The sequence below is a fragment of the Rhinolophus hipposideros genome, assembly GCF_964194185.1.
Source record: "Rhinolophus hipposideros genome assembly, chromosome: 13".
NCBI classification, from domain to species: Eukaryota; Metazoa; Chordata; class Mammalia; order Chiroptera; family Rhinolophidae; genus Rhinolophus; species Rhinolophus hipposideros.
Window position 1 is genome coordinate 49,150,957 of NC_138059.1, and position 27,223 is coordinate 49,178,179.

Consider the following 27,223-nt stretch of genomic DNA (forward strand, 5'->3'; position numbering starts at 1 on the left):
TACAAGCTGTCAAGAGAAAAAAACAATATCCAAAGAAAAAGTGTTAACACTTTCTAACATCTAACAGATGAAACAAATTTGACTTTGTATTCAATAGATTCCAATATTATTCTGTATCTTCCAATAGGAAGAGATTTTTCTATGAATAAATGCTTAATTTTTGTAATACATATTAAAAAATAAAAGTAGTAACAGTTGACCGTTATCTTTAATGGCTAAATACTAAAGAGAAAATAGAAACATAAATAAAAATCAAAGTTTATTAAGACAAATACAGTTATTAGAAAACCCTAGGTATTTTAATATTAGAAATGATTTTTAACGCTGGCAATAGGCCATTTATTAAGAATAACTAACATAATAAAATTCAATAAAATTCCAATATAATAAAATCTAGAGACTGTTTTTCTTTTGTAGTAGTTGGATCTAATCTAGTTCATTTATCATGTACTAGTCAATAATCATAACTTATATGTAAAGGTCAATAATTATTAAGCATAGGTATAAAATGTTTATGCAATATCTACATTTCTTATTTACATCTACTATGTTGACCCTATTAACACCCAACACTCCTGCTTATCCCTACTCTGAAGTACCTTAAAAGGCTGTTTGAGTGTGGTGTGCAGGGTAGAAGTCTTCCTGAGACAGGCCAAAGAAATCCCAGAGCTTCACAAAACGTTTGAATGAAGTTCTCAGTACCTTCAAAATTCTGTGGACAGTTAATTTGTGGAACAGAGCCACAAGCAAAAGATACTTCATGCTACATAACTAGAAGAGCTCTAAAGATGAACTAATTCAAGATTATCATTTCAACTGACTCATATCTAAACACGGTGGGGTGATGAGAAAGATAGATTTAAGGGTGGCTATCTTACTGTCCAACCTTGGTTCCTCAATAGCTGCATAATCTGCGACCAGTCACTTACTATTTGAAGTCTTTTGCATTGTATAAAATGAGTTCCTGGGAAAAATCATATAAATTATATAAAACTGCTTTACACACCATAAAGTACAAGACGGGTACCAATCATTAAAACTTATGTGTCTTTTCCTTGTATATAAGACTGGTTAGTTGTAGAAGCAAAACCATAACCTATACAAAGGGGTCTCAACCCTGACTGATATTAGAATACCTTGGAATTTTAACATTAAATATAGGAGTAAATTAAATTTGATTTAAACTGGAACTGCTTGGGTCAACTGCTACCCCAAACAGGTAGATGGAATCTCTCAGGGTGTGGCCCAGGCTCTGCAGGGAACCCTAACATGCAGCTCAGGTTGAACACATCTGCCATAATCTCCTAATTATTACAAAGCCCATTCTAAATGATTTTTAAAATCTCTCTGGACTATCTAAAACTCTGTTCTCATTGGTAAAGTGATTATCAAGAGTTAGTATCTACATATCATTTTGGATGAAAGTAAGTGTTTACCACAAAAGGAAGTAAGTCAACCAGTTATTTGGTTTTTATGAAACTAGTATAAAGTTTCTCATATTGAGAACTAAAATATAGATGTAAAAACATCTTTCAAAAATTTACAGTGTTACTATATTACTAATTTTAGTTGTGTAAAAGTAGGCATCTTTGGCAAGATTTATAAATAACTTATAAGAATTCAGAAACAAGCAATTCCGTGTTTCCCTGAAAATAAGACCTAGCCAGACAATCAGCTCTAATGCGTCTTTTGGAACAAAAATTAATATAAGACCCGATATTATATTATACCATTATTATATTATATTATATTATATTATATTATATTATATTATATTATATTATATTATATTATATTACACCCAGTCTTATAGTAAAATAAGACTGGTCTTACATTAAATTTTGCTCAAAAAGATGCATTAGAGCTGATTGTCTGGCTAGGTCTTATTTTCGGGGAAACACAGTAGGTGAAAAGTAGACCAGGATAGGTTTCATTCTTTTTTTTTCTCATGAACACTCTCAGGTATAATGTAGAGACATACAATAGTGAAAAGGTAGATAAAGAAAAGGGGAGAAAAAGGAATCAGCAAAAGATTAAGTAATCATTAGCTAAATAAGGAGAAATTGATCTAATGCAGTGCCATTAATTATATTAAAATATAATTAATTTCTTATGGTTTCTTCATCCTATTATATCACACTAAAAATGCATATTAAAGAAAGACAAACACTGTCAAATGTTTACTGAATCTTGCCATGTTAGCTTAACCATCCTGAAGCTGGCTGGCTATATCTAAGACTAGAGAATTGTTCTCTGTTCTCTAGGTTTGGAAAAGGCCTCATGATCCTCTCAACCGCAAGGTTGCTGGGTTCGACTCCCGCAAGGGATAGTGGGCTGTGCCCCCTTCAACTAGCAGCAGCGCTGGACCCGGAACTGACCTGCACCCTCCACAACTAAGACTGAAAGGACAACTTGAAGCTGAATAACATCCTCCACAACCAAGATTGAAAGGACAACTTGACTTGGAAAAAAGTCCTGGAAGTACACACTGTTCCCCAATAAAGTCCTGTTCGCCTTCCCCAATAAAATCTTAAAAAAAAAAAAAATAGAAAAGGCCCCATGAAGCAAGTCTTGAAATTTACTAGAAAGTTCAGACTCCAGTTCCTCGATTTCTTCTTGGCTTATGTATAATACAAGTCCTGTTTTTACTACACTTGAATCTTAGAAATATGTTTACATGAAATCTCAGTGTTGGTTTAAACAGTTACAGAGAATGAACCCAAACCCCTATGTATCTAAAACGTCAAAATATGAAGAACAGACGTCACAATCAGTTCATTTATGTATTTCCATTCAGCAGGCTGAAAATATTCTAGTATGCCCAGAGCAACTTATGACTGTATCTCACGCATCTACACTGGCACATTAAAAAAAAAGAGATTAAATCTCTACCAAAGCAAATTCAGTGAACTGAGAAAAAATATGTGCTCAACTATAACATAATAGAGAATAGTTTTAAAAGCTAATTTAAACAACTTCAGATCTTGATCCAAATTCATTTTAATGCAATCATTTCCCCTGGAAGCCATTTTCACCAGCTTTTTCATTCCACTGCATATTTATTTGTGAAGTACCTGAAGATACTCTGGGACCAGCACTGTGATCAAGACACATAAATATTTACTGAACTAAATGAAGACTGGCCAATGTAACAATGCCAGTTCAGAAATGACATGCACAATTTCATGGGTGTGGGATGTGTCTCGTGCACTGCTGTGTCCTCCACAGCTGGCAGTGGCAAATAGAATAACTACTTTTTGAAAGAATAATAAAGTACATAAATATAGCTATGGTCCCAAGTTTAAAAGATTCACAACTAAGACTGAAGCAAATTGTACATACAACGCATAAAAATGTATATTTTTTATGTCTTGATTTAAAAATATACTAGCAAAAAATCATTAAGTATATGTCAAATCTACTTTATCTGTATTATCACAGAATGAGGCATTCCAGAGAAGTTAAGTCTTATAGGTAAATACATTCAATTCAAAATAAATCTTATTAATTTTAGCTGTTTGATAGAAATCTTCTAAAACGCAACATGTATTTTCCTTTATGTACCTACAAAACTCTTCTGACTTCAAGTCAACTATCATCTCTATAAACAGGTGAGTACCGTTGACCCTTGAACAACATGGGGTTGAACTGCACAGATCCATTTATATGTGAATTTTTACAAATAAATATATATACCGTGTTTCCCTGAAAATAAGACCGGGTCTTATATTAATTTTTGCTCCAAAAGACACATTAGGGCATATGTTCAGATGTCATCCTGAAAAATCATGCTACGGCTTATTTTCCGGTTAGGCCTTATTTTCAGGGAAACACGGTAGTCAGCCTTCCTATCTCTGGGTGTCACATCCGTGGATTCAACCAACCTCAGACTGAAAACAGTATTTTTGATCCACAGGTGAAAATTCTCAGACGTGGATGGCAAACTATGCTTCGTTCTATGCCATTTCATATAAGGGACTTGAGTATCTGCAGACTTTGTCATCTGGGGGGTTCTGGAACCAATTCTCTGCAGATACCAAGGGGCTGTATGTAAATTTTTGGGGAGTCAAAAGTTACATGTGGATTTTCAACTGCACAGGAGGTCAGCACCCCTCACCCCACATTGTTCATGGGTCAACTGTATTATGCAAAAATGGAGGTATTCTCAGGGATCAATAAAGTTATTCCTGAAATAGGAAGGCAACTAGATAAAACGGAAGAGAGGGAGAGAAGAAAAATCTTTCAAAGCTCGATTCTTTTGGATTTTTTAACCCTATGAATAAATATATTACCTATCACAAAATATTATTAGAGAGAGAGGAGAGAGATTGATGTTCAGGTTCCTCCTTGAGTAATTTTTGGATGGAAAAAAGTACCTTTCATCAAAATAAGAAACAAAGGAGGAAGAAGAAAATTTGAACTGCTTTGTCTTCTGTGGGACAGGGTAAGAAAGGATAACTTGAGTTGGAGACAGGTTCAACTTTTGGAATCTTGTGCACCACACATCTAAATATTGTTAGCGTAGCCTAGAAGATTCAAGAGTGTGAAGAGCTTGGCAGACAGACTTTGGTGCTAGAAACCTGTGAATCCTCTGCATGTGGATGTTACCATGTTTCACTGAAAATAAGACCTAGCTGGACCATCATGCGTCTTTTGGAGCAAAAATTAATATAAAACCCAGTATTATATTATATTATATTGACCAGGTCTTATTTTAATATAAAACCTGGTCTTATATTATATTAAAATAAGGCCGGATCTTATATTAATTTTGTTCCAAAAGACGCATTAGAGCTGATGGTCTGTCTAGGTCTTATTTTCAGGGAAACACGGTACTTGAAGACAGAAGGAAGATCTATCCTTCACTTGCATAAGCCAAAGAAGCTTCCATAAAAGGACAGAGAAAGTGCTCATAAAGGCAATGTAAAGAGATCTGAAATCCAGGGAAAGAATATTTGAAAGCCCCAGGTGTAGAAGGGTAGATGGGCTAACCCTGCAGAAGCCACCCAGAGAGAATGTGAAGGTAGGTTCCAGAAGGGCCCAACAACTCCAGCAGGCCAAGTAAATCAATGCAATTGACTTGACGATGCAAGTCAACCTCTAGCTTTAATCTGAGGTTCTCAGTCCAACATCCAAGCTAGCCTAAGTAAGAATGTATGAGAAAAGAAAAACAATTCTGTCAGCTCCTACACTGGGAGATAGAGGTTAACAAATTATTTTACACTGAGACAATTTCAGGAATATTTAGTAATTTTCTGAAATTACAATCAATACTCATTATTTGTGGCAGTTTATGTTCTACAAAGTCCAGCAAAACTTAATTAGCAAATGTTGAACCACTGTTACTAGGGGAGTATGTACATATGTACATATCTGAAATAGAGTATAATCTTAAATCCTAAAACCTTATCCTGGTAGAGTCTATTTTCTTTATTTTACCAAAGAGAAAACAAACTTCAGAAGTGTTAAGTGACTTGTGTGAGGTTGTCCTATTAGTGGGGTCAGAAATGGACCCAAGAGCAAGTTTCTTGCACTGCACTGCCCACTGTCTCCATCCTGTGACTATCTCTGTAAAACAGATGAAACAAGAGGGCAGAGCTTCACCTTGTTCCACCCGAGAGAAACATGCTCACAAACAGATTCAAGCTGTTCACTCCTCTGCACATGTGCACGAATGACCTCGAAATCCCCACAGAGTATTGTTTGAGGGTTACAAATAAATTTTAGCAAGCAGGCAAATTTGCAAATATTTGGTACATGGATGATCCAAGTTGGGGAAAGTTAATCTCTAAGATAAAAACTCAAGATGTACAGAGAACCACCTAAGAATTTTCATGTCACGGAGGGAATTGCCTTATAACGTCTAAGAATAATATGTGGAAATAATAACCAGAAAAAAATACTATGAAGACTTTGTGAATTTTGTAAAATTTTCACTATTTCTTATTTTTTTAATTTTATTATTTACTATTTGCTGCTCTGTACTTATTAGCAGCAATACCTACAAAAACAAAGCATCTGGGTATTGACTTTCAGGTAGCAGCAATAAAGGAGATGGTTGAGAGTAAGGCTTTCTACTCCACAACCAGAAATAAAGAGCAGAAAAACCCTATGATACAGAATAGTGGTGGCGACTCAATACAGGATATATAGGCAGAAGAAAAGAGACACAAAAGCCTAACCAGGACTAAGAAACAATAGTTTAAACAGTGAGAAACTTTATCAATTTCAGAAAATGTTGAGTAGCCTAAATAAAAGGGTTCTTTTCAAAACAGATTTGTTCAGAGGCCAAAATAAAGCACATATCAAGAACAGCATCTGTAATTCCCAAAAAGAAAAAATAAAATTTCCTCCTTTTGCCCCACCTACCAGAAAAGGAGGACAGAGGACAGAAGGAAAACTGAGGTTCGGTTTAATGTAGAAAATACAATCTACCTTAAAGAGAACCCTGGAAACTTGCAGAATGTGTTTTGTCTTACCAAAAAGTATGTGAGTGGGGGCGGGGAACGGGAATCTCCCTGATTCTCTGGCCTGAAGTGACCCAAGAGAGTTTTCTAAAAGAGCATGAAAAAAATATATGAAAATCATATTTCTGATAAAGGGATTGTATCCAAAAATATACAAAGAACATTTACAATTCATTAACAATGCTAACAATTTAATTTAAAAAATGAGGGAAAGATTTGAATAACATATAAAGAACACTTACAACTTAATAATAAGAATACTAACAACTTAACTGAAAAATAGGGGAAAGATCTGGATAGGCATTTCACCAAAGAAGACATAGGAATAACCGAAAAGCACAGGCACAGATGTTCCACATAACCAGTCAGTAGGGAAATGCAAGTTAAAACCAAAATGAGATATCACTTTATACCCACTGAGATGGCTATTAAAAAGAAAATAACAAGCATCAATGAGGATGTGGAAAAACTGGAACCTCATACATTGTTGGTGGGACTATAAAATAGTGCAACCATTTTTTGAAAAGTTTGGCAATTTCTTTAAAAATTAAACATAAACTTAACATATAGCCCAATAATTCCACTCCTAGAAATCCACCCAAGAGAAATTAATATGGACGTCCACACAAAAATTTATATATGAATATTCATAGCAGAATCATTCATAGCAGCCAAAAAGTGGTGAATAAACAAAATGTGCTATGCCCTTATAATGGACTATTCTTCAGCCATAAAGAGGAATGGAGTACTACTAATACGCACTACAGCATGAGTGAACCTTGAAAACATAACACTAAGAGAAAGAAACAATACACAAAAGACCATATATTGTATGCTTGTATTTATAAGAAATTGACAGAAAAGGCCAATCTATAGTAACAGAAAGGAGATGAGTACTGGGCTGGGGTAGAAATAGGGAGTGGATGCAACTGGGCTTGGGGGATCTTTTTGGAATGATGGGAGTGTTCTCAAATTGGATTATAATAATGCTTGCACAACTCTGCAATTTACTAAAACTCACTGAATTGAGCAGGGCTAATAGGAAAGAAAATAGGAGTATCTGAAGTCAAGGCAATACGAGGATAACTGAATGAGGACCATTTAATGTCCTGCGATAAAGAGAGGAAGAAAAAAGCATAGAGACCAAACATGATGCCATCATACAGCTTAACTAATTAGCCCTTTAGGACAATCCAGCAGTTGTTGGTATTTACTTATGACGGCAATTTCCCGTTAAGCACACAAGCTTATTGTTTCACCTTAGGAAATAATATTGTAGTGCTGAGCCAGTGGTACACTTACTGTTGGAATGACTCTGGCAATCTTCTATTAACTGAAGAATTAGGCAAGACACTAAGAAAGTCATTAAGTTGGATAAACCTTGATATTATAGGTTGTATAAGAAACGTACAATTTTTGTATGATGGGTTATGCAAGAAAATGGGAGTGAATCCCTAAGCAAGGACCAGAATGGAGAACCATCATTACTTGGGTCAGAAAGATTATCAAGAGTAACTTGCCTTCATGGTTCTGATAATGTAACTCAACTCTGCGAGTAGAGGAGTTGGGAGGCTTCTTTTCTTGTAACCTATTTTTCAATGGGATTCCCCTAGGTATGAGAAGATAGTACTGAGAGGGGAAATCAATTAAATACAAGATTCTTTATGAAATTCCTTAGTTCTCTCAGGGAGACTCTCAGGGAGAAACGAGTACAAGAAGAAGAATTTATCTTCAATTTGAAACTAAGCTGTCTAAACAAGGTGATCCATTCTCTAGGTCCTGGGCAAAAATAAATTCCATTTATGAATAACTGCTTTAAATATACTTTAATCAAAAGAAATTTCTTGAAGTTAAGATAAATCTAACTTCCTCTCAGTGAACAACAAAAGCTCCCTCAAGATGGTAACCCAACCTCTTCAGGTATGCTTCTGGAATAGCATGGAAATTCCTCAACAAATATCTTCCTTATTTGTATCATCAAAGCACAGAGGCCCTGCTTTCCCTGCTTCAGCCTGGATTCCTCCAGATTATACTGAGCATGTCCTCAGATGAGAACCACTGCCGATGGTGCACACCTGTCATGCCCATCTTATGACTGGCAGAGAAACATGGCTAGGAGCCATGGTGTTATATTTGTAGTTACTTAATAAGGAGTGAACTTCTGTTAGTAAGGTTACGGTGAAGCAACAGAATCAAATCTGATTCACTATACTCAGATAATTATAGGGAGCATGTAAACCCTCTTTGGATCTAGTTCTAAGTGATTTTTATGGATGTATCCTCTCTTCCTTGATTTAAAGGTTCTCAAAACAAAAACCAAAAAAGGGGGGCAGGGGAAAAAAAGATTAAGCTCCCTCAGAAGCTGGGTAGATCCAAGATTTATTAGCTGTGATCATGCAATCATAGTTTTACAGACTGTTGTTTCTCCCTTTCCTTCTTCCCCCCACACCAACCTGTAGGGAATTTTTATGAGTTTATTTGAGCCAACCTGATGACATGTGCTGGGGGGCAAGATCTCAAATGCTCCCCTCCTTTTTCTTCTTTAAAATGCTTTTATTTTATCTTTCTCACAAAACGACTATTTCCCATCAAAAGAAGAGGAACTATATCTTGGTCTTGACTGTGCAGGATCACACACAGTAAATCCAGGAATAATGTCTAGTAATCATAGTCGCACATATAACTAAAGACCCATGACTCCTGCAGCCTATAACAGGAAGAAAATATCTAGTGCATTGTGGATCATTTACACAAGAGTCTGTTTCCCTCCACTGCTCTCTGGTGTGGATTAAAGGATTAAAGGACATTCAAGATACAGTAAAGGTTGAGGTCACACTACAAATGCACATGGGCAAAGTAATCTAATCTCTTGAAAACTGAGACTAAAAAAGAAATCTTACCATTTGCAACAACATGGATGGATCTAGAGAACATTATGTTAAGCGAAATAAGTCAGAAAGAGAAAGACAAGTACCATATGATCTCACTTATACACGGAATCTAAAGAAAAGAATAAGTGAATGAACTAATCAGAAACAGTTCTGGGGACAAAGAGGAAAAACTGAGGGTTGTTAGATGGGCGGTGGGGGGGAATAAGGGGGAAGGTGAGGGGATTAGAAAACAGTTGGCAACCACAAAATGGCCTCAGGGTTTTTGAAAAATAATTTGGGGAATGTAATAAATAATGTTGTAAAGATCTTGTAGGGTATCTGATGGACACGTGTCCCATTTGGGAGACCACCTCAGGGAAGATGTAGATGCTTGAGCAATGTACTGTACACCTGAAGCTGAACAATAATGAATGCCAATTATAATTTTATGTATATAATGTGATGGCTCGGTGCGATGTCAGAGGGATAGTGGAAGGGCGGAGGGGGGTCCACAGTGTGAGGGATATAAATGATGAACGTTCTAAGTATTACCTTGTCTTGTGCACCTGAAATTAATAAAAAATAAAAAATAAAAAAAAGAAATGTAGTTTAAGGGAGCGATCTCACTGCTAGCAAGACTGCTAATTGTGACCCTCTCCCTGGCCAGAGCTTTAGTGAGACTGACCTCCCTCAGCAAGAGCTGGTTGACAACAGGGTTGGAGAAGTGCAAAACAGTATAACAGGTGCTCTGAGGCTGGCCAGAGATGGTGCGAAGCCTGGACTCCAGCCTAAAGTTTCCAGAGCTGGTCAAGAAATGCACTGGTTCAAGAAGGGTAACTCCCACTCTTGAAAAGAATCTCTCCCTAGCCCTTGCCCCCCCCCCCCACTAAGTTCCTTTGATTTGGAAACTGTCTGAAAACCTAGATTCCTTTTTCAAAGAAGCACTAGTGATAGAAGTGATAGATGCCTAGGGTTCTCAATCTGCTGAGAAATTCCTCTCTCCTGACAGCAGGAGAACCAAATCTAAATATAACCTCCTAAATATCTTTCTTGGTAAAAAATAATAATTTGTTACCATTTTTGAGTCGTTATTACGTATTGTATCGGGAACTGACTCACTTGTGAGAGGAAAGTGCTCAATTTTTTTTTGAACAAAATAGATTGAAGGTTCCACGATCAGGAGAGAAAGTAAGACGCCAGTGTGTAGAAGGGAAAATTTCAAAACTAAAAATGCCTTAAATGTCATATGTGACCACATATTTACTGTCCAAACTGGGACACTTTGGGAAAGTAAATGACGTATTAATACTGATGCTAGGACTACAGGGATAAACTAATACTGTTCCAGCACAATGGGACATAATTATCCTACTATAGTCACTTCTCTATTTAAAATCTTTCAATGATTCCCCATCACTTAGGAGTAAATTTTAAGCCAGTCTCACCTCTACAACTTGGGCATATATCTTAACTATAGTATCACATTGGATGAGACCTGCTGGGTTTTGTCTCTCTGCCCCCACCAGTCTGTGAACTTAAGGGCAAGAATCTATGTTATGGGTCTTAATGCTCTCCCTAATGCTTGCCACACGGTAGCACTCAGTAAATCAGTAAATACTAAGTGGCTTAGTAAAATTCATGGTTGTTCATCCTCCATCCAACATCATGTCTTACAGATTTCCTCCAGCCATGCTTTTTCCACTCATATCCATGTTCTCCAACTGTTACTTCCTGGTTATGTGACTTTAGGTTTAATCTCTCTGTGCCTTGGTTTAACTCACCTATACATATGGGAATCATAACAGTTTATACTTCCTAGGATCATTAGCAACCTTAAATGAGTTACTGTATATTAAAGTGCTTTAAATAATGCCTAGCCCTTGTAGTAATCACCCAGTAAGCTTCTCAAAGGCTTTGTCCCTCTTGATCACTGCTACATACTCACACCAGAAATAATGCCTGGCAGGACAAACAATAAGTATACTGAAAGTTTAATGACATATACTTCTCTCTTCTGTTTTTTTTTTTCTTTCAACCCTTTGCTTTGCCCCACCAGTGCCACATCCTCTGCATTCCACTTACTCCTGTATCTTTAACAAAAACCTGGCAGCATTCCCTCTAAAATGGGATACTGATAACTATCAAATTCTATGCCAGCAGTCAGAATACTTTACCTGAAACATATTATACTCCTGAGTCTCCTGCCTACCAGCTGTTCAATTTTAAGTACACACAATGACTGGGGGTTGAGAAATAGTTCCAAGAGCCTTTTAAGTCTAGGATTGAATGCAGAAGGCAACTATCAGGCTCAGAGGTGAGAATAAGAAAAGATGACTACTACCTTGTGTTTCCATTTAAGTAAGGAAGACAACTACTTTGAGGATATACATTCAAACAGATACTGTACACAAAATTACAAATGCTGTAAATCATAAACAGTAATACAAACTCAGCTTACTTTTTAAAAAAGAATTTTACAAAAATAAAATTACCTAAAATTAAGCCCACCATTGTACTTAAATATCCGGTTCCACTTCCCAGGTTAAGAAAAGACAATCCTGGTTGAAGTTTCAATGCTTCCATAACTTCAGAATAAATGCAAGGTGCTGACAAGTGTATGTTCCCATGCTTCCAGGCTAAGTCTTTGTAAGCATTGTCTCGGTAGCCTTCCAAGTAGTAATCTCCGCGATCAATCGCTCTGAAGGCTTGTTCCACTCTTTCAGTGCGGATATACTGAGCTTCTTTTAAGTTATCAATTAAGTCGTCATTATCTTCCCCAGCACTCACAGCTCCTCCCATGATAGAATTCAAATCAAATCATAAATTTTAAAATGCAATAAAAATTAGAAGAAATGGCTTCCAATAATGTAGTATTGTGTGTTTTCGTTTTAATATTGCACTTGATTTCCAAAAATAAATTAATCCTGAAAGGGAAGAATAAAAATAAACAGATTTAAATTAATACCCAAAAAGAAAGTAATTCCAGTTTATCAAATATGTAATAGTCATTATAACTACCATTTATTTCTAAAGGACATATAGTGCTAAATATATTATTTTAATTATTGTTGTAACAACCACAAAGGCATCTTAAGTATGATCGCATTAGTACAGATGGGTAATCTGGAACAGAAAAGATAAGTCACCTCATACTGTAAGGCTCAATATGGTAGCCACTAGTCACATGTTGTTTACCTAGGCATAAATTAATTAAAATACAATTTAATATTCAATTAGTCATACTTGTCATATTTCAAGTGCTTAGTAGCTACCTACATGTGGTCAGGAGCTGTGTGCTGCTCTAGAAAGTAACACTGCTGGGATATAGTCCCAAGTCTTTCAAACTCCAGGAACCATGCTCTTAATCACCAAGCCATTTGGCCTTCCATAGAGCATGGTAAATCTAGTCTAATATGCATGGAATGCTTGATTGATTTAAAAGTCCTTAATTTAAAAATCTGCTAACAATTCCTAAACATATCGCATAAATTCAAAATGTGAACACAAAGAAAAACATATTATCCAAACACTGATTACAAAATGTAAAAATGAAAACAGACACATTTTTAAAGTGTGTGTGTATAAAAATTGTTTTGTTTGGGAAATTTTGTGCTAAGATCACAAATTTTATTAACCACTTTAATAGTTTAAGCACTTAGAACATATATTTCACATAAACACACACACACAAACTTCTTTAACAAGTCAAATTCAGCATCTTTGAATGGAAACGTAAGTGCACACTGATAAACAAAAATGTCAATATGTAATACTGAATACACAATTTAAGCTCCATTCAACTATAGTTAATAAGTAAATGCATACACCAATTTCTGAATTTATCAGGAAAGAGGGAAAGCCAAAAACGAAGATTATGACAACCAACTCTGGTAAGTAAGGCTGCACCCTCAAGAAAGCAATCAGGTCTCAAGCTTTGTCAGGATTCTCAGATCCCTGGTACCAAGTTGCTACAAAACTACTGGGGCAGCTTCCTCACCAGTCTGTCCCAGTGCCTGTCTCTGTGTCACCTTTGGTCTTTTCCTATGATTTCTTCAAACTTTCTAAGAGTAGAAGAAATACTGTAAATTCACATCACACTACTGTTTAACTTATTCAAACTCACATAAACTTGGCTGGCTCCAATAGCCCCCACAACCACAAAAACAAATAATTTTAAAAGTACAAGGGTTTACAGCACCATTTTCCTCCACAAGTATTATTTCGTAACATGTAATGCATAGGAGATACCAATCTGCTGTTCCTTCAATGGATCTTAGTTTTGGCATCCTTTTACAGCTCAAGAATCTCAACGGGCAGAGTGCAATTCTGGCATTTAAATTTTTTTTAAATGACATGGCCTGTAAGTAAGTATAGGTTAGCTTTTTTATCTGGTACTCAAAGAATGAACGTCTTCCCAATATGAAAGAAAAAATGGCTACAATAGATTGGTACATAGTTCCTGTCAATTTCTAGTGTGGCACATGCCTGAGGATTTTATAAGAGTAATTCTGACTGTGCATAGACATTTAACAAGTGGCTCTAATGGAAATGCCATAATTTAGAAATCTGAAAAATTATCTCCCTATTTGGTTCTAGGGCTGAAGAATGACCTTACCCTTCTCAGGTCCAACTGAATTCAAACCTATCCAAAATTATCACAGCAAAACAAACAACACTGACTTTACTGCACAGACACTCATACTCTTGTTGAGAAATGCAAGAGGAAGAATCAAACAAACAAGTACTACAACCATTTGCTGACAGACACTGTACTAAGCATTATCTGTAGATTATCTCATTAAAAACTACAATAAGTCTACAAGGAAATCATTTGCATGCCCCCTTTCAAGTGAGAAACCATCTGTAAAGGGACGGAGTGCTGCTGTAAGCTGCAACGCATGTGACCGACCATTGGTACAGAAGCCCAGAGGGACCCAAAGTGGGAACTGAATCCAGGGATCAAGGAAAGCCTTTTAAAGGCATGAGCAAGAGAATTAAAGACTGAGGAAGCAACTGATACTAAAGCAAGGGAACAGATGATACTTTTGAGAAACTACATGCAGCTGGATACTTTGCAGCACTGTAAGACCTTTATCCTATGGGTCAGTGATTTGTGTGTGTGTGGGTATTTGAGAGTCTGATCATTTTTATGGCCCCTCTCTGTATTAAAACAATAAACAAATCAGAAGTTTTGCATACAATTTCAGAAGGTTCATGAGTTCGTACAGATCCATGATTCACTCTAATTTAAGAACATGTACTATAGGCAACAGTGAGTCAATTACAGATATTAATAAGGGAGGGACAATTCCATTTCCATTTTAGAAAGTGCAGTGTAATCTGTGTTTCAGACCTACTGCAACAGATCTGAGACCAGATACTCAGAAGCTAGAAAAAAAACATTACCTTGTCAACAAGGACCAGTTAAAAAGTATGAATTTCCCAGACTCCTTCCTCTCTGGTCTGATTGGAAAGACAGACAGATTTGGAAAGAAAACCGTAAGGATATCCAGGTGGGAGGGGGTCAGGAAAAGTTTCCTGGAATAGGAGGTACAATCTGCTACAATGCATGTTTCTTTAACACAGATTAGCTCATACATTTAGTATATAGGGTAATGATGTGGAGGTAATGAGGAAGTTGGGATGGTTCACAATATCTGTTCATGGTTTGAGTGAAAGAAGGTACAAGCTTCCACATATTACAGAGATACTTTAGCAGTTTATAAAGACCTTAAGCAAAAAGTTGAAAATTCTATATATAAGGCAATGAGATGCTGGTACAGTGTGTTTAAGTGATCTGGAGAAGCTGTGAATGCAGATGAAAAAAAATACTAAGACATTTCCCCTGAATTCAAACAGATTAATAAAAGCTATATACATATACAGATTTTTTAATTTTAATAAAAATGATACCATATGCAAATAAAATTATATCTATAAGCAAACTGTATTCCAGAGCCTAAACCTCAAATTAGAAAGAGGAAACTTAGGATTTAAGGCTGTGAAGGACTGACTGTGATGCTAGGTACAAATCACAGCAGAAATTTATTTAGTTGTGCTAAACATTTCATTAGGACGGCTATTGTTTTTGCTGGTAAACTGGTTTACACAGTAGTACAGGCTTTGAGTGCTATTTTCCCCACAAGTCCTGCTTTTTTGTAAAACATTAGTGGTTTTCAGATATTATAGAAAAACCCAGTACTTGATCCCATAGACCCTTTAAAGGATCTTAGGAGGCCTCGGAGATCCCAGGCCACATCTGTAGAACAGCTAGCAGAAACAATTACAAAATCCGATGAGTAAGGCCATGGCAGAATTATACAAGGGGTACCTAGCCCAGACTCGTTGGAGGTGGGAGTGGGGATGAAAGGACTGAGAGGCTTTCCTAGAGAAGACGAAGCCTCAGTAAGTACAGAAGGTAGAAGGAAGGAAAGGTGGTCAGGGATGTAGAAACAACAAGGAGGCAAGAGGCAATATGCTCCCTCAAAGCACTACAACAGTACCTCAGAGTTGAATGAAGCACAGGATAGAGAGTAGTGCCTGATGAGATTAGAAGAATGAAGAGGAGCCAGGTAGGCTCACAGGCTACACACACATTGAGTTTGGACTTACTGCTGCAGACTATGGGAGCCAGGGAAGGCTTTTAGAGCTTGAGAGGTATACTGTGAAGATTAATTTTAAGATGTTAAGGAAAAACCAAAACTGTAAAAGAAAGAAACTATAATTACATTATTTGGTTGAGGGGGCAGGGGACGCAACTGCTTTCCATTTGAATAGTCATTTAACCACACTGGAAGGATGAGGTGGGAAGATGTAAACACAGGTGTGGGAATCAACACTTCATTATATAACAGAAAATAAATGCTGCTGAAAATTAATGAATAGAAAAAGAGCAGTAGAAGCATCTTAGCAATGTGGAGGTAAGTTCTTTATGAAATAGCTAAATGCACTAAGTTCCCTCTGGAGTGTGGGCCACAGGTTGGAAACAGGTGAATTGTCTTCAAGGCTTGTGGTATCCCTTAACTTTCTAAACTGTGTGCATGCATTATTTTAACAAAATTGACAAGTAAAAGTAAAAATAAAAGAGTTATATATACTACCGTAGATGATGTACAATAGACACATGGAATACAATTTCCTAAGGAATAAAAATACATTGAACAATGTTTCTACAGTAATCAAGGAACAAAAATAGATAATAATACAAATACACTACAGAGCTTCAGAGATGTCATTTTACTATATCCGTTGTCCTTAAATTGTGGGGAAATTAATACATTTATTTTCATAATATTCACTGATTCGATTATAAAAATAGTATGTGCATTTGTAGGAAATTTGAAAACCCAGTAAAATAAACAAAAATTATTCATAATCCTAACAAAGGACCACTGGTATTTACTTTCTCAGCATTTATATGCTTTTTAAAATCACAATATTGGCATTATACTGTATATATTATTTCAGACTTTCACTTTGTATGTTAAGCATTTCTTCATACCATCAAAAATTTTCCAAAATCTGGAGGTGAGATATCCTACCAAATGGATGCACCAGGATGTAACCAGTCCCCTGACTGTTGGATTTGGATTATAGTCAATGTACATATCAGAAGTTTGCAAAAAGTTTGAATACTTTGACAATTGAACAATAGTCCTCCAACTTTGAAATACACTTTACATTTTATAAGAATAAAGCAAACAGTTATTTTAAAAGCCATCATAACATCAGGTCACAGAAATGTTTGCCATTTGTGAATTCTGAGATAATTCCATCTGAATCACAGAAAAGTACCAAATATACGTCAAGAGATCAAGGTATAGCTTTGGTCCCAATGATGACTTTGTTGTGTGGCTCTGGGAAACTCTCCAGAATGTCATTTCCAACCCTGTGAAATGAAGAAAGAAGCTAAATTCTGATTCCTAATGTTCCCCAGAGCTCTAATTTCCCTGCTATTTCAGCATCAGTAGAACCCATGCAGCTGAATTTTAGTTATCTAGGACTGGTTGTGCATGCTTTGGCACTTCTGTTATATCAGCCACAACTTTTTTTTATCCCACTTCTGCCATTTTCTCTAACATAGAAAAGAAAAACCGTTTAAAGGTGTTCAAGTCCCGCATTAAGCAATAAAAGCAAAATTAAGGAATCTGAGAAAAATAAAAGGTAAAGGCAGAATAAGAAAAAGTGTCAGAATAAAGGACAGAACAGCTTAAGCAGTTATGTCTGTCTGAGAAGAAGTTGTCATATTTATTCACAGAACAAAATTTCACTTCCTGAAATTTCCTCTCTAGTATATGTGTTTGGAGTGAGGGGCCAAAGGACATAATCACATAAGCTCACCTGAAATGATATGCCAAGTGTTTCAAAAGTTGCTTGCTATTCTTTGAAAATGAGATGTGTGGCTTTAATGTATTTGGTTTAGGGGAAGCACTACTGAAGGCCCAGTTCAGAATTATGGTGACTTACAGGCAGCTTAGGGATGTTTCATGGAAGGTTAAAGACAAGTCAAAGGAGGTGGGATGCAGACAGATGGCAGACAGATGTCGCAGAGTGGAAAGAGAACAGAATGAATGCTGACTCATTTTCCAACCCTCCTAGCAACCAGTGGCAAGCAGCCAATTGCTCCTTGCTGCTCCTTTCTCTGCAAAGGTGAGGACAAGCTCAACCAGCGTTGCAGGGAAGAAACTAGTGATTCCAAGGAGAACACACCATGTGACGGCATGAACAAAGGATCTTTCTTCCTTATGCCCTCAAACATCTTGTCATGGGAGTCATGGACCAAGGCTGCTTCGAGTACATAAGGAACTAGAGGGGAAATTTTTTTTCTTAATGATAACAAATACATATGATGAAATATAAACACAGCTGACACTTGAACAATATGGGGCTTTAGGGGCACTGACCGCCACCCTCCTAGCCCCCACACAGTCGAAAATCTATGTATAACTTTTGACTTCCAAAAAACTTAATTACTAATAATAGCCTACTGTTGACCATAATCCTTACCAATGACTCAATTAACACATATTTTGTATGTTATATGTATTGTGTACTGTATTCTTACACTAAGGTAAGCTAAAGAAAAAAATATTAAGAAAATCAGAGAAAATGTATTTACAGTACTGTACATATTTATTGAAAAACATCCACATATATATAAGTGAACCCACAAACTTCAAACCCATTTTGTTCAAGGGTCAACTGTACAGAATAATAAAACAAAAGGAAATAGGCTAAGCTAAGATTCACTACTCACAGGCCAAAAGATGCCAAAACCATCTAATTAACTTTACATCCAATGATAAATATAAACCTTTTTTAAGTAATGATAACACATACATGCAATTTCCTACATATCTATTATCCCGCGCACTGGGCTCTTTTTCTTCACCATACCCCTATGAAAAAGCACTAACCTCATTTTACTGATAAGACTAAAGTTCACAGAGACTGCAAGACAAGCTCACAGCTCGTGAGTAGCTAAGCCACAACTCATGTCAAATTTGTCAAGCCATGAAACCATCCTGAAACAACAATTTCCACAGAGGCTGCTGGCCCGTAATTCAAAAGTAAGTTTTACATTCTCTTAGTTGAAAAAAGTGTTCAATTTAGATCTCTTTTCCTTTCTTTCAACCTCTTATTTATTTCTTCTTTTTCTCCCCTTTTAGCACTCTGGGTTCCAAAGAAGGAATAGAATAGTGGGAAATAAAGCATCTGATGTCATTTACCACTGTGCATCCTAAATTTGTGAAGAAGATATAGTGCACTGCATAAAAAGCTTCTAAATACACAAAGTGAAATAGTTCACTTTCTTTCACTTCTATGACCAAAAAAAAAAGGCGTATTTGAAACTTTCATTTTTAAACACAGAAGACCAAAAAGGGAAAACAAATAAGTACCAGTTCTGAAATCCTGGTGAAGTTATCACCTAGTGACCTCCTTAAGATAAAACTACAGAATGAAAATGTAAACACTGAAGTTAGAGGTGTCAAGAAGAAACAGTGTATACAGAAGACGAAAGGCAGAATACACACATTCATAAGTTAAGTTGACTGAAACAAAGATTAATGAGAAAAGAACAGTGCAGTGTCTTCTGTCATGCTCTGGGCCATAAACTAGACTGAGAGGCCTAAATCAGGACCAGTTGCCCTTCTGTGCTCACTTAGCTGGACGCAGGCAGCAGTCAGGGAAAGAATCTCTCTTTGGTAGTTACTACCTAACTTTTGCCTGTGCTAATTTTTTTTTTTTAAGCGGGTGTTATTTTACTTAAAAAAAAATAAATGTATGAGTTCACAAAGCAAAATATTCAAATAAAAATTTTAAAATATTCCAAAGCAAAATTATACAATTTGAGAATTACTCGTCAGTTCAGATAATGTGTGTCTATTCTCTTCTACTAGTATGTAATGTCATAAAGTAAACTAAATCATGAGCTCACACCAAAGATATTGTTTCTACATATTATGATACAATGGAACACAGATTGGCCTTGATGCACTATATGATTTTGAACAAGTCACTATCTTTTCTAGCTTTGTTTGTTTCACCTAGAAGGTCATAAAATTGAATTATCTTGAGGGCACCTTTAAAAACTTTCAAAAAGTCTAAGTGCATTTATCATTTTATCTATGGACAGACACTAGTAAAAAGCTGCATTAAAAATATCTAGTTATATATCATTCTTAATTTTTCAAAGTGCTTCAATCCCAACTCATAAAATTTCATAATTACCCTATGGTATTTTCACAGGACAAGTGGTGTTTCCTGTACCATACAAATGAAGAAAAAAAAGAATGAGAAAGGGTAAATTATTTGTTCTTTCCCATATAACACAGAGATATTTGGACTTATTCACAGATCTTATGTCATGCACTACAAGTCATATTCACTCATCAGAAACAAGAAAACACAACCAGAAATGTCGGTCTGAGACCCTTGAGAAATGAACACACACACACACAACAGATACTATTCACTTTATTTATTGGGATAAATAATTTTTATCCTCATTTTTACTCATGACCCATAGAAAGTTTAAGTTCCTAAAAATGAATTGTTATCATAAGATCATAATACGTAATTTTATTGGCGCTAAAGTAAGTGCCAGGACGCTCACCTTAAGTTTAAATGTTATCAGTAGTTCCTTGAGTCAATGAAACTCATTTAGAGAAAACAGTCCAAACTGAGTAACCAAAAGGCTGGTGAAAGCTTTTTAACTGAAACCCAGTACATCTCTCCAGGCTGCATTCAACACTTCTTCACTATTGGCCCAGCAAAAGAGTAGGACACAAGCACAATTATTACAGAAGGTCAATAAATGGCTTCGGTTCACAGAGTCTTTGTTCAAGGAAACTAGTCTCTTAAATGGATAATGTATTTTCAGACAAATAGTTAAAAATCATTTTGAATTTGGCTAAAATGAATTCATAGAACTAAAGGTTTTTAATAACATAAGGAATTATTTCATGCTAATTAGATTGTTCTTCAAAGTATAAACAAAAGCCAAATTATGTGAGTAAAAATATGTTTATTAACAGTATACTTTAAAGTACTAAATGTTCTCTCAACGAAGTTACTCAAAGCAATTAGTATTATCTTACATTTGGATATTTTAATTAAGTGTCTTTCACAAAAAGACTTCATCTGATGACTTCCTCATTCCGTAAATAAAAACTGATCACTTATTTATGACTTGGGAACCATGAGAGGCATGGAGGATTCAGAGACCATAATCCAGAAGCTAAACTCAATTTAAAGAGCTTTCTTATGAGGTAAGAATTTCAGAAGAGCTCACTCCATTTCACAGATAAAGAATTGAACCCCAGCAGTTGCCTTGTCCAAGATGACACAAGTTGGAAAGAAATTCAAGTTTTGCAAGTCATTAAACAAGAGTAAATCTATTCCAATATTATGATATATGAATATAAGTGCAAACAAATCTAATCTACTCCTTTGTTTAGATTTCTTCAAAGTAAGTGCACATAATGCTTCTTTTTTAAAAAATTAAATTATTCTTAATATTAGTATTTTAGTTGATAGGAAATATTATATTACTGAAACCTAACTTAAGACAGCTTGGTGGAGACTGTAGGGAAAAAAACTACCAAAAGTTAAACTATTTCATTAAACATAAGAATAAAGTCAGATAGCTAAAACCATTGTTTTCCTATTTGACTATTTTATTTTTATTCTAGTTAAGTTATTCACTTTCTTCACAGGAAAGTTCATGAATTGTTATCAACTTCCAGACAAAAATAATGTAACAATGTACTAAATATATCTAGACTGAGTCACAACACTCCAGCAATGTAAAACTTTGGTCAGAAGTCAACAGGATTTATATCAATAGGAATATAACTTAATTTTACTTCATTCATGTTCTATTCTTAGAAGAATAATTTGTAGAACGAATATTAGTATATCAAATTATAATTTCATATCAAGTTGTACATCCCTTATGAGTCATATTCTAACACAGTTCTCTTTCAACATAAACAAAAATTATACTTAAATAAAGGATCATATAATACACTGTGGGTTTTATGTTGGAACCCTAATTCTACAACTTCTTAGCTATGTGACCTCAGGAAACAATTTACCTCTCCAGGCCTTAGCTGATACTTTTCCTTATTTATGAAACCCTAAAAGATAATGATTTTAAAAAAATAATAACTCTTGTTGGAAAAGGTATAGGAAAACATTTGTATTTCTTATTACATTTTTCCTATCTATCAATAATAATCTCCCCAGTCCCCATACTGAGGACACTGAAGTATCAATTCTTCCGTTTTTAGAGGGGACTCTGGCATATCAACTGCAGTCTTCCCTACTCCGCAACTCTTAGCATCATCCTGGGTATCTTCAACAACTATTCAAGCTTCAAAGGTAACAACTGCAACTCCTTAATCTCTGAGGACCTACTCATCCACTGTCCAACCTCTGAATCCTTATTCTACAATCACGTCTTACATTTAACATGCTCATTCTTTTTCTACATTTACCACTACCATTTCTACCACTACATTTAATCTTCACTGTTACTAGTCCTCTAACAATCATCTTCTGGAAAAGGCCAGACAGTAAATATTTTAGGATTTGCAGGCCATAGTTTCTGTTACAACCACTGAACTCTGTACCTGTAAAGCAAAAGCAGCCACAAACATGTAAATTAAAGAGTATGGCTATGTTCCAAAAATTTATTATTTATGGACACTTAAATTATATATAACTTTCACATCATAATGTATTACCCCTTTCTTCCCAACCACTTACAAATAAAAACACCACTCTTTGTAGGCCATGCAAAAACAGGCAGCGGTCCAGGTTTGACCCATGGACCCTAACTTGTTGATATCTACCAGCATCACTTTCTTCCCAAAGCAAATAGGTCCCATGAACAGGACTCCACTCACTAACTCTTCATTATCTTCAATTCCTCAGTCTAACTTTCTGCCTTACTCCTTTTGCAAACTCCTGACCTTGGACCAATCCAATCATCTCCCTTCTCTGTGGAGTGTTTTATACTGTGCATTGTTACAGAGGAAAGAAATCCACTAAATATTCATGTTCCTCAATCTCAGCTGGAATTTCAGTAACACCCAGGAATACCTTTGTGTCTTTATTCACCCGTAACTCCCATCTCCCATAGCAAACTCATTACCACTGCCATAATCCTCTCAAGAAGGATATCCTTTATTGAACAAATGGTTGTACTTCATCTTCCACAGAAAAATAGGAGAAGAAACAAAAGCCTTGAATTCCCAGGTTGCTATGCTAACCTCACCCTACTTCACAACAGCATTACAAACATGGCTGCATTTGTGCAGGCCTCCACAGACAGAGTATGAGTTCAACCACTGGAAAGACAGACCTATTTTGTCTACTTCATTAGAATTTAAGTACCCTACTAAATAACTACATTTATCAGAGCCTAGCACGCAACCAACTGCTTTACAATTATCACTCAATCACTCTAAAAGACCCCCCTTTCCTCCAACAAATCTTCTCAAAGCCCACCTCCAGGACATTTAGGTGCCTATCTCAGTCAGCTCAGGATGCCACATCAAAATACCATAGACTGGGCGACTTAAACAACAGAAAAGAATTTTCTCACAGTTCTGGAGGCTGGAAATCCAAAATCAAGGTGCCAGCATGATCAGTTTCTGGTGAGGACTCTCTTCCTGTCTTGTAGATGGCTGCCTTCTGTGTCCTCACATGCTTTGTCTTGGTGTGTAAGGAAAGAGATAACAAACTTTCTGGTGTCTTTTATAAAGACCTAATGGATCAAAGCCCCACCCTTTTGACCTCACTTTACCTTAATTACTTCGCTAGAGGCCCGACTGTCAGAAACAGCTACAGTCAAGGTTAGGGCTTCCACGATATAAATTTTGCAAGGATACATAATAGGGCCTTTTCCCAATGTTTTCAAAACACCTTTTAAATCTCTCTCTATATCACTTCTCCACAAGGTTATTTTTCTTTTTCCTACCCACTTGACTGTGGCCTCTTCAAGGAAAGGCTTTACAGACTATTCATTTACCCGTTTATTTCTAGCACTTAGCAGAAGGCCTGAAATCCAGGAAGCAATCAGTAAGTGACAGACTAAATGAATGAGCAAAATATCTTTGGCATGACATTCATTTAATCAAAATGAAAGGGTGAGACCAATACTTAGTTACACACACCCCATAGGCTAATTGTTTTGCCTCTGAGGTTGCCTTATAACAAAGAGGAGCTAATTCAAGACCCTAACATATAAATTGTTTAGTTCCCCAGTTATTTAAGATATGAAAAAAACAGCAGACATTATCTATGCACTGGACAAGTTATATGCTCCACCGCATATTAATATAGCCTGCTTTGGGGTATATTTCATCGGAGAAGAGACAAAAGCCTTAAGGAGCTTACAATTTAGTTGGTAAAACTACATTTTAAAAAAAGGGGGGGAAGGCAAATGCTTCAGGAGTTCAAAATAAAAGCAAATCACTAAGAAATGCAATAGCCAGAGAAAGATAAACCTGTGATACCAGAAGTATTATCACAAAGTATTAAAACTTACAAGTAATTGTCAATGGTCTAAATTAATGTCACTAGAAGGTGGGATCCAGAGAAGATGCTGTAGAGATACTACAGTCCCCGCCAAAAGGTAGAAGAGTTGATATTTCAGTGTCCTCAGGATGGGAAATGGGGACATTACTATTAGTAGAAAAATTTGATAGATAGATAGATAGATAGATAGATAGATAGATAGATAGATTAAGATAAAGGAAAGATAGATAGACAGACAGACAGAGAGACAGACAAGGTCACAAATAAAGATAGACATACAAACACAGGGAGAGGAAAGAAATTCAATTTTTTTCAGAATTAATGCAATATTAAGCCACAGTACATTTTTAGAAATGCAAACATTCTAAGTAGTTTTGCAAATACTATATAAGGGGGTACACAAAGTCTGGTAAAATGCTCAACAGAGTTAAAAAATAGGTTCAGAAAGTCAACCTGAAAAAAATCTAGGCATGAATATCACATTTTCTAAATCATTCCCCCTTTGATCTACAGACCTACGGAGCATAGGTTTACAAGAGTTTTTTTTTTTGGCATCTTTAATTCTTAATAGTTGTAGTACTGCAGTAATAGCAGTAAAATGAGGCCAATCAAAAACGGTATTGTTGACAATTGAAATCTCATTCTAGATTTAAATTTAAAATTTTGCATCCATCACAGCAAAGGCATAATCCATAGTTCCCTGTGCATATAAACCCAAACAAAATACAGCACCTTAATATTTGTGAAAAGCAAGACAAGAAAAATAATCAAAATTATAAAGAAAACCTTAAAATTATCTAGTTTACCTTGTCACTCAAAGGGCATGACTACTGTTCAAGGTTTTACTGACAGAATTCATGGCTCCAAGCATTTTGGTTAAGTTTCTTTCCAACATATCATAAAAATTCAAAAAGTGACACCTTGTCTGAGATAATATGCCTTTGCTGTTTTTAAAACAACAAAAACTTTTATACTGTTAAAATAAACCAGGGAAGTGTAAAGTACCTCCTAAAATTGTAGATAGAGCCACTAATCTGAGTCAGTGTATTGAAAAGAAGCAGTGCTCAAATATTTGGGCCAGAGACTATGACTCTATTTTGACATTTAAATGTGAAAGAACACAGGAGGCAAGGAAGAAATAGCTGCGGGGAACAAAACACAAAAGTAAGAAATACCATGTATCCCTGAAAATAAGACCTAGCCGGACCATCAGCTGTAATGCGTGTTTTGGGGAAAAAATTAATATAAGACGCAGTCTCATTTTAATATAAGACTGGGTATAATATAATATAATATAACATAACATAATACAATAATGTAATACCTGATCTTATATTAATTTTTGCTCCAAAAGACACATTAGAGCTGATTGTCCGGCTAGGTCTTATTTTCAGGGAAACAAGGTAGCCTCTAAGTCAAAAGTCTTATCATTTCAGCTGATAGATAAGTTTCTGAATGACAATGGGAGCAAAAGCAATGGAGATATGTTTTAAGAAAAGCATACTGCACAGTACATTGCCCTGATTCCACCAGAGATAAAGTACTAATCAAAAATATTCTACTTCCAGAGAGTAAAATGGTAGATACCAGGATACGGGGAATGGGGGAGAATAAGATTCATATTGTTTGAGGGTACAAACTTGATACAAGTAGTAAATAAGCCAGAAATCGAATGCATAGTATAATGGATATAGACAATATTTTACTATAATTATGTAATGTGATAAATATAGCTACAAAGACAATCTTATTACAATGTATCAACATAAAACACTGTACACCTTAAATTTACACAATGTTATGTGTTACATTCATTCAATGAAGAAATTAATTCCAACTGATGGGTAATGTTGTGCCAGAGTATGGGTAGATGGCGACAGAAACACAATGCAGGAGGAAACGGTTTGGCTTCCTGGTCAGCCACCCTGCTTGGCAGGCTCCTACGGTACATAACCGTTATCCAGCACCAGGTTCCTGCAGTGCCCTCTTTTGGACCAGGTGAAATCTCTCTCTGAGAATCTTTCCCTAGTAGCCCAGAGAGCAGATTTCAGGCAAATCCCATCAAGGAGGCGCTCACTACAGCAACTCACAGCCATCCGATGAGCCACACATCCTCTCAGCCAGGTCTGGACCTCAGGCCTGGATGGGTCACTTCCTTGGGTGCTCATTTCTAGCCCTAGGGGTTGTGGCTGCTCCCTATTTCTATACTCTTGAGAGCTCTCTTTACTTACTAGCCCATCCTGTTATAGTTAGTAATTCTTTACATACATTGAACTCTCCTTGTTCAAATGACTGTGGTTTGTCTTTCCTGGTTGGATTAGACTGATACAATCCTGAAAACCAGAAAGACTACACTCACATCAATCGAGGAATGAAGGACAAGCAGTTAGACAATAAATAAAAGGAACTAGAATACAATAGACCCTAATATTTTGTCAGCCAAAACATCCACAGTCCCTTGGATTTGACTTGAATTGCTATATCCCACAAACACCTCCTTTTTAAAACTTCTAAGTATTTGGGTGGTCTTTATCTTAGTTTCTTAGCAAAATGTTAAACAGGTGTCATGAGCTTTTTTGTGCTATGAGAATTGTCCATCCTGATCACCGAGGAAAGTTGGATAACTAACAGTGATACAGTACTGAGAGCAGCAGCTGTCAATTCGGTCATCGGTAAGTTCCTGCTCGGGAACTTACGAGCATGAACCCATGAGAGTCAAACTTTCAGAGAGGAGCATGTTATAGTGGCTTCATCTCCTGGGAGTCAGCTTAAACATGAGCTTGTTAACTGAAGCACATGAGCTTTCTGGTGCCCTTCTTTTCCCCTCTATGATTAGCA

General features: G+C 36.1%; 1 protein-coding gene across 4 annotated transcripts in view; it reads right to left on the reverse strand.

Moving 5' to 3' along the window:
- The window catches only part of PCMTD1 (protein-L-isoaspartate (D-aspartate) O-methyltransferase domain containing 1), a 67,926-nt gene that overhangs the window by 26,431 nt on the left and 14,272 nt on the right, over positions 1-27,223 (reverse strand). For 2 of the 4 annotated variants that reach the window (XM_081071255.1, XM_081071253.1), the window contains 2 exons: positions 20,454-20,598; positions 11,830-12,261 (listed from right to left, as the gene is read on the reverse strand). In XM_081071255.1, coding sequence (XP_080927381.1) covers positions 11,830-12,136 — 307 coding nt within the window. In that variant the 5' untranslated portion in view covers positions 12,137-12,261; positions 20,454-20,598. Of the gene's footprint in view, positions 1-11,829; positions 12,262-20,453; positions 20,599-23,450; positions 24,867-27,223 lie in introns of those variants that run through there. The other 2 variants (XM_081071254.1, XM_081071252.1) reach the window with 2 other exon arrangements.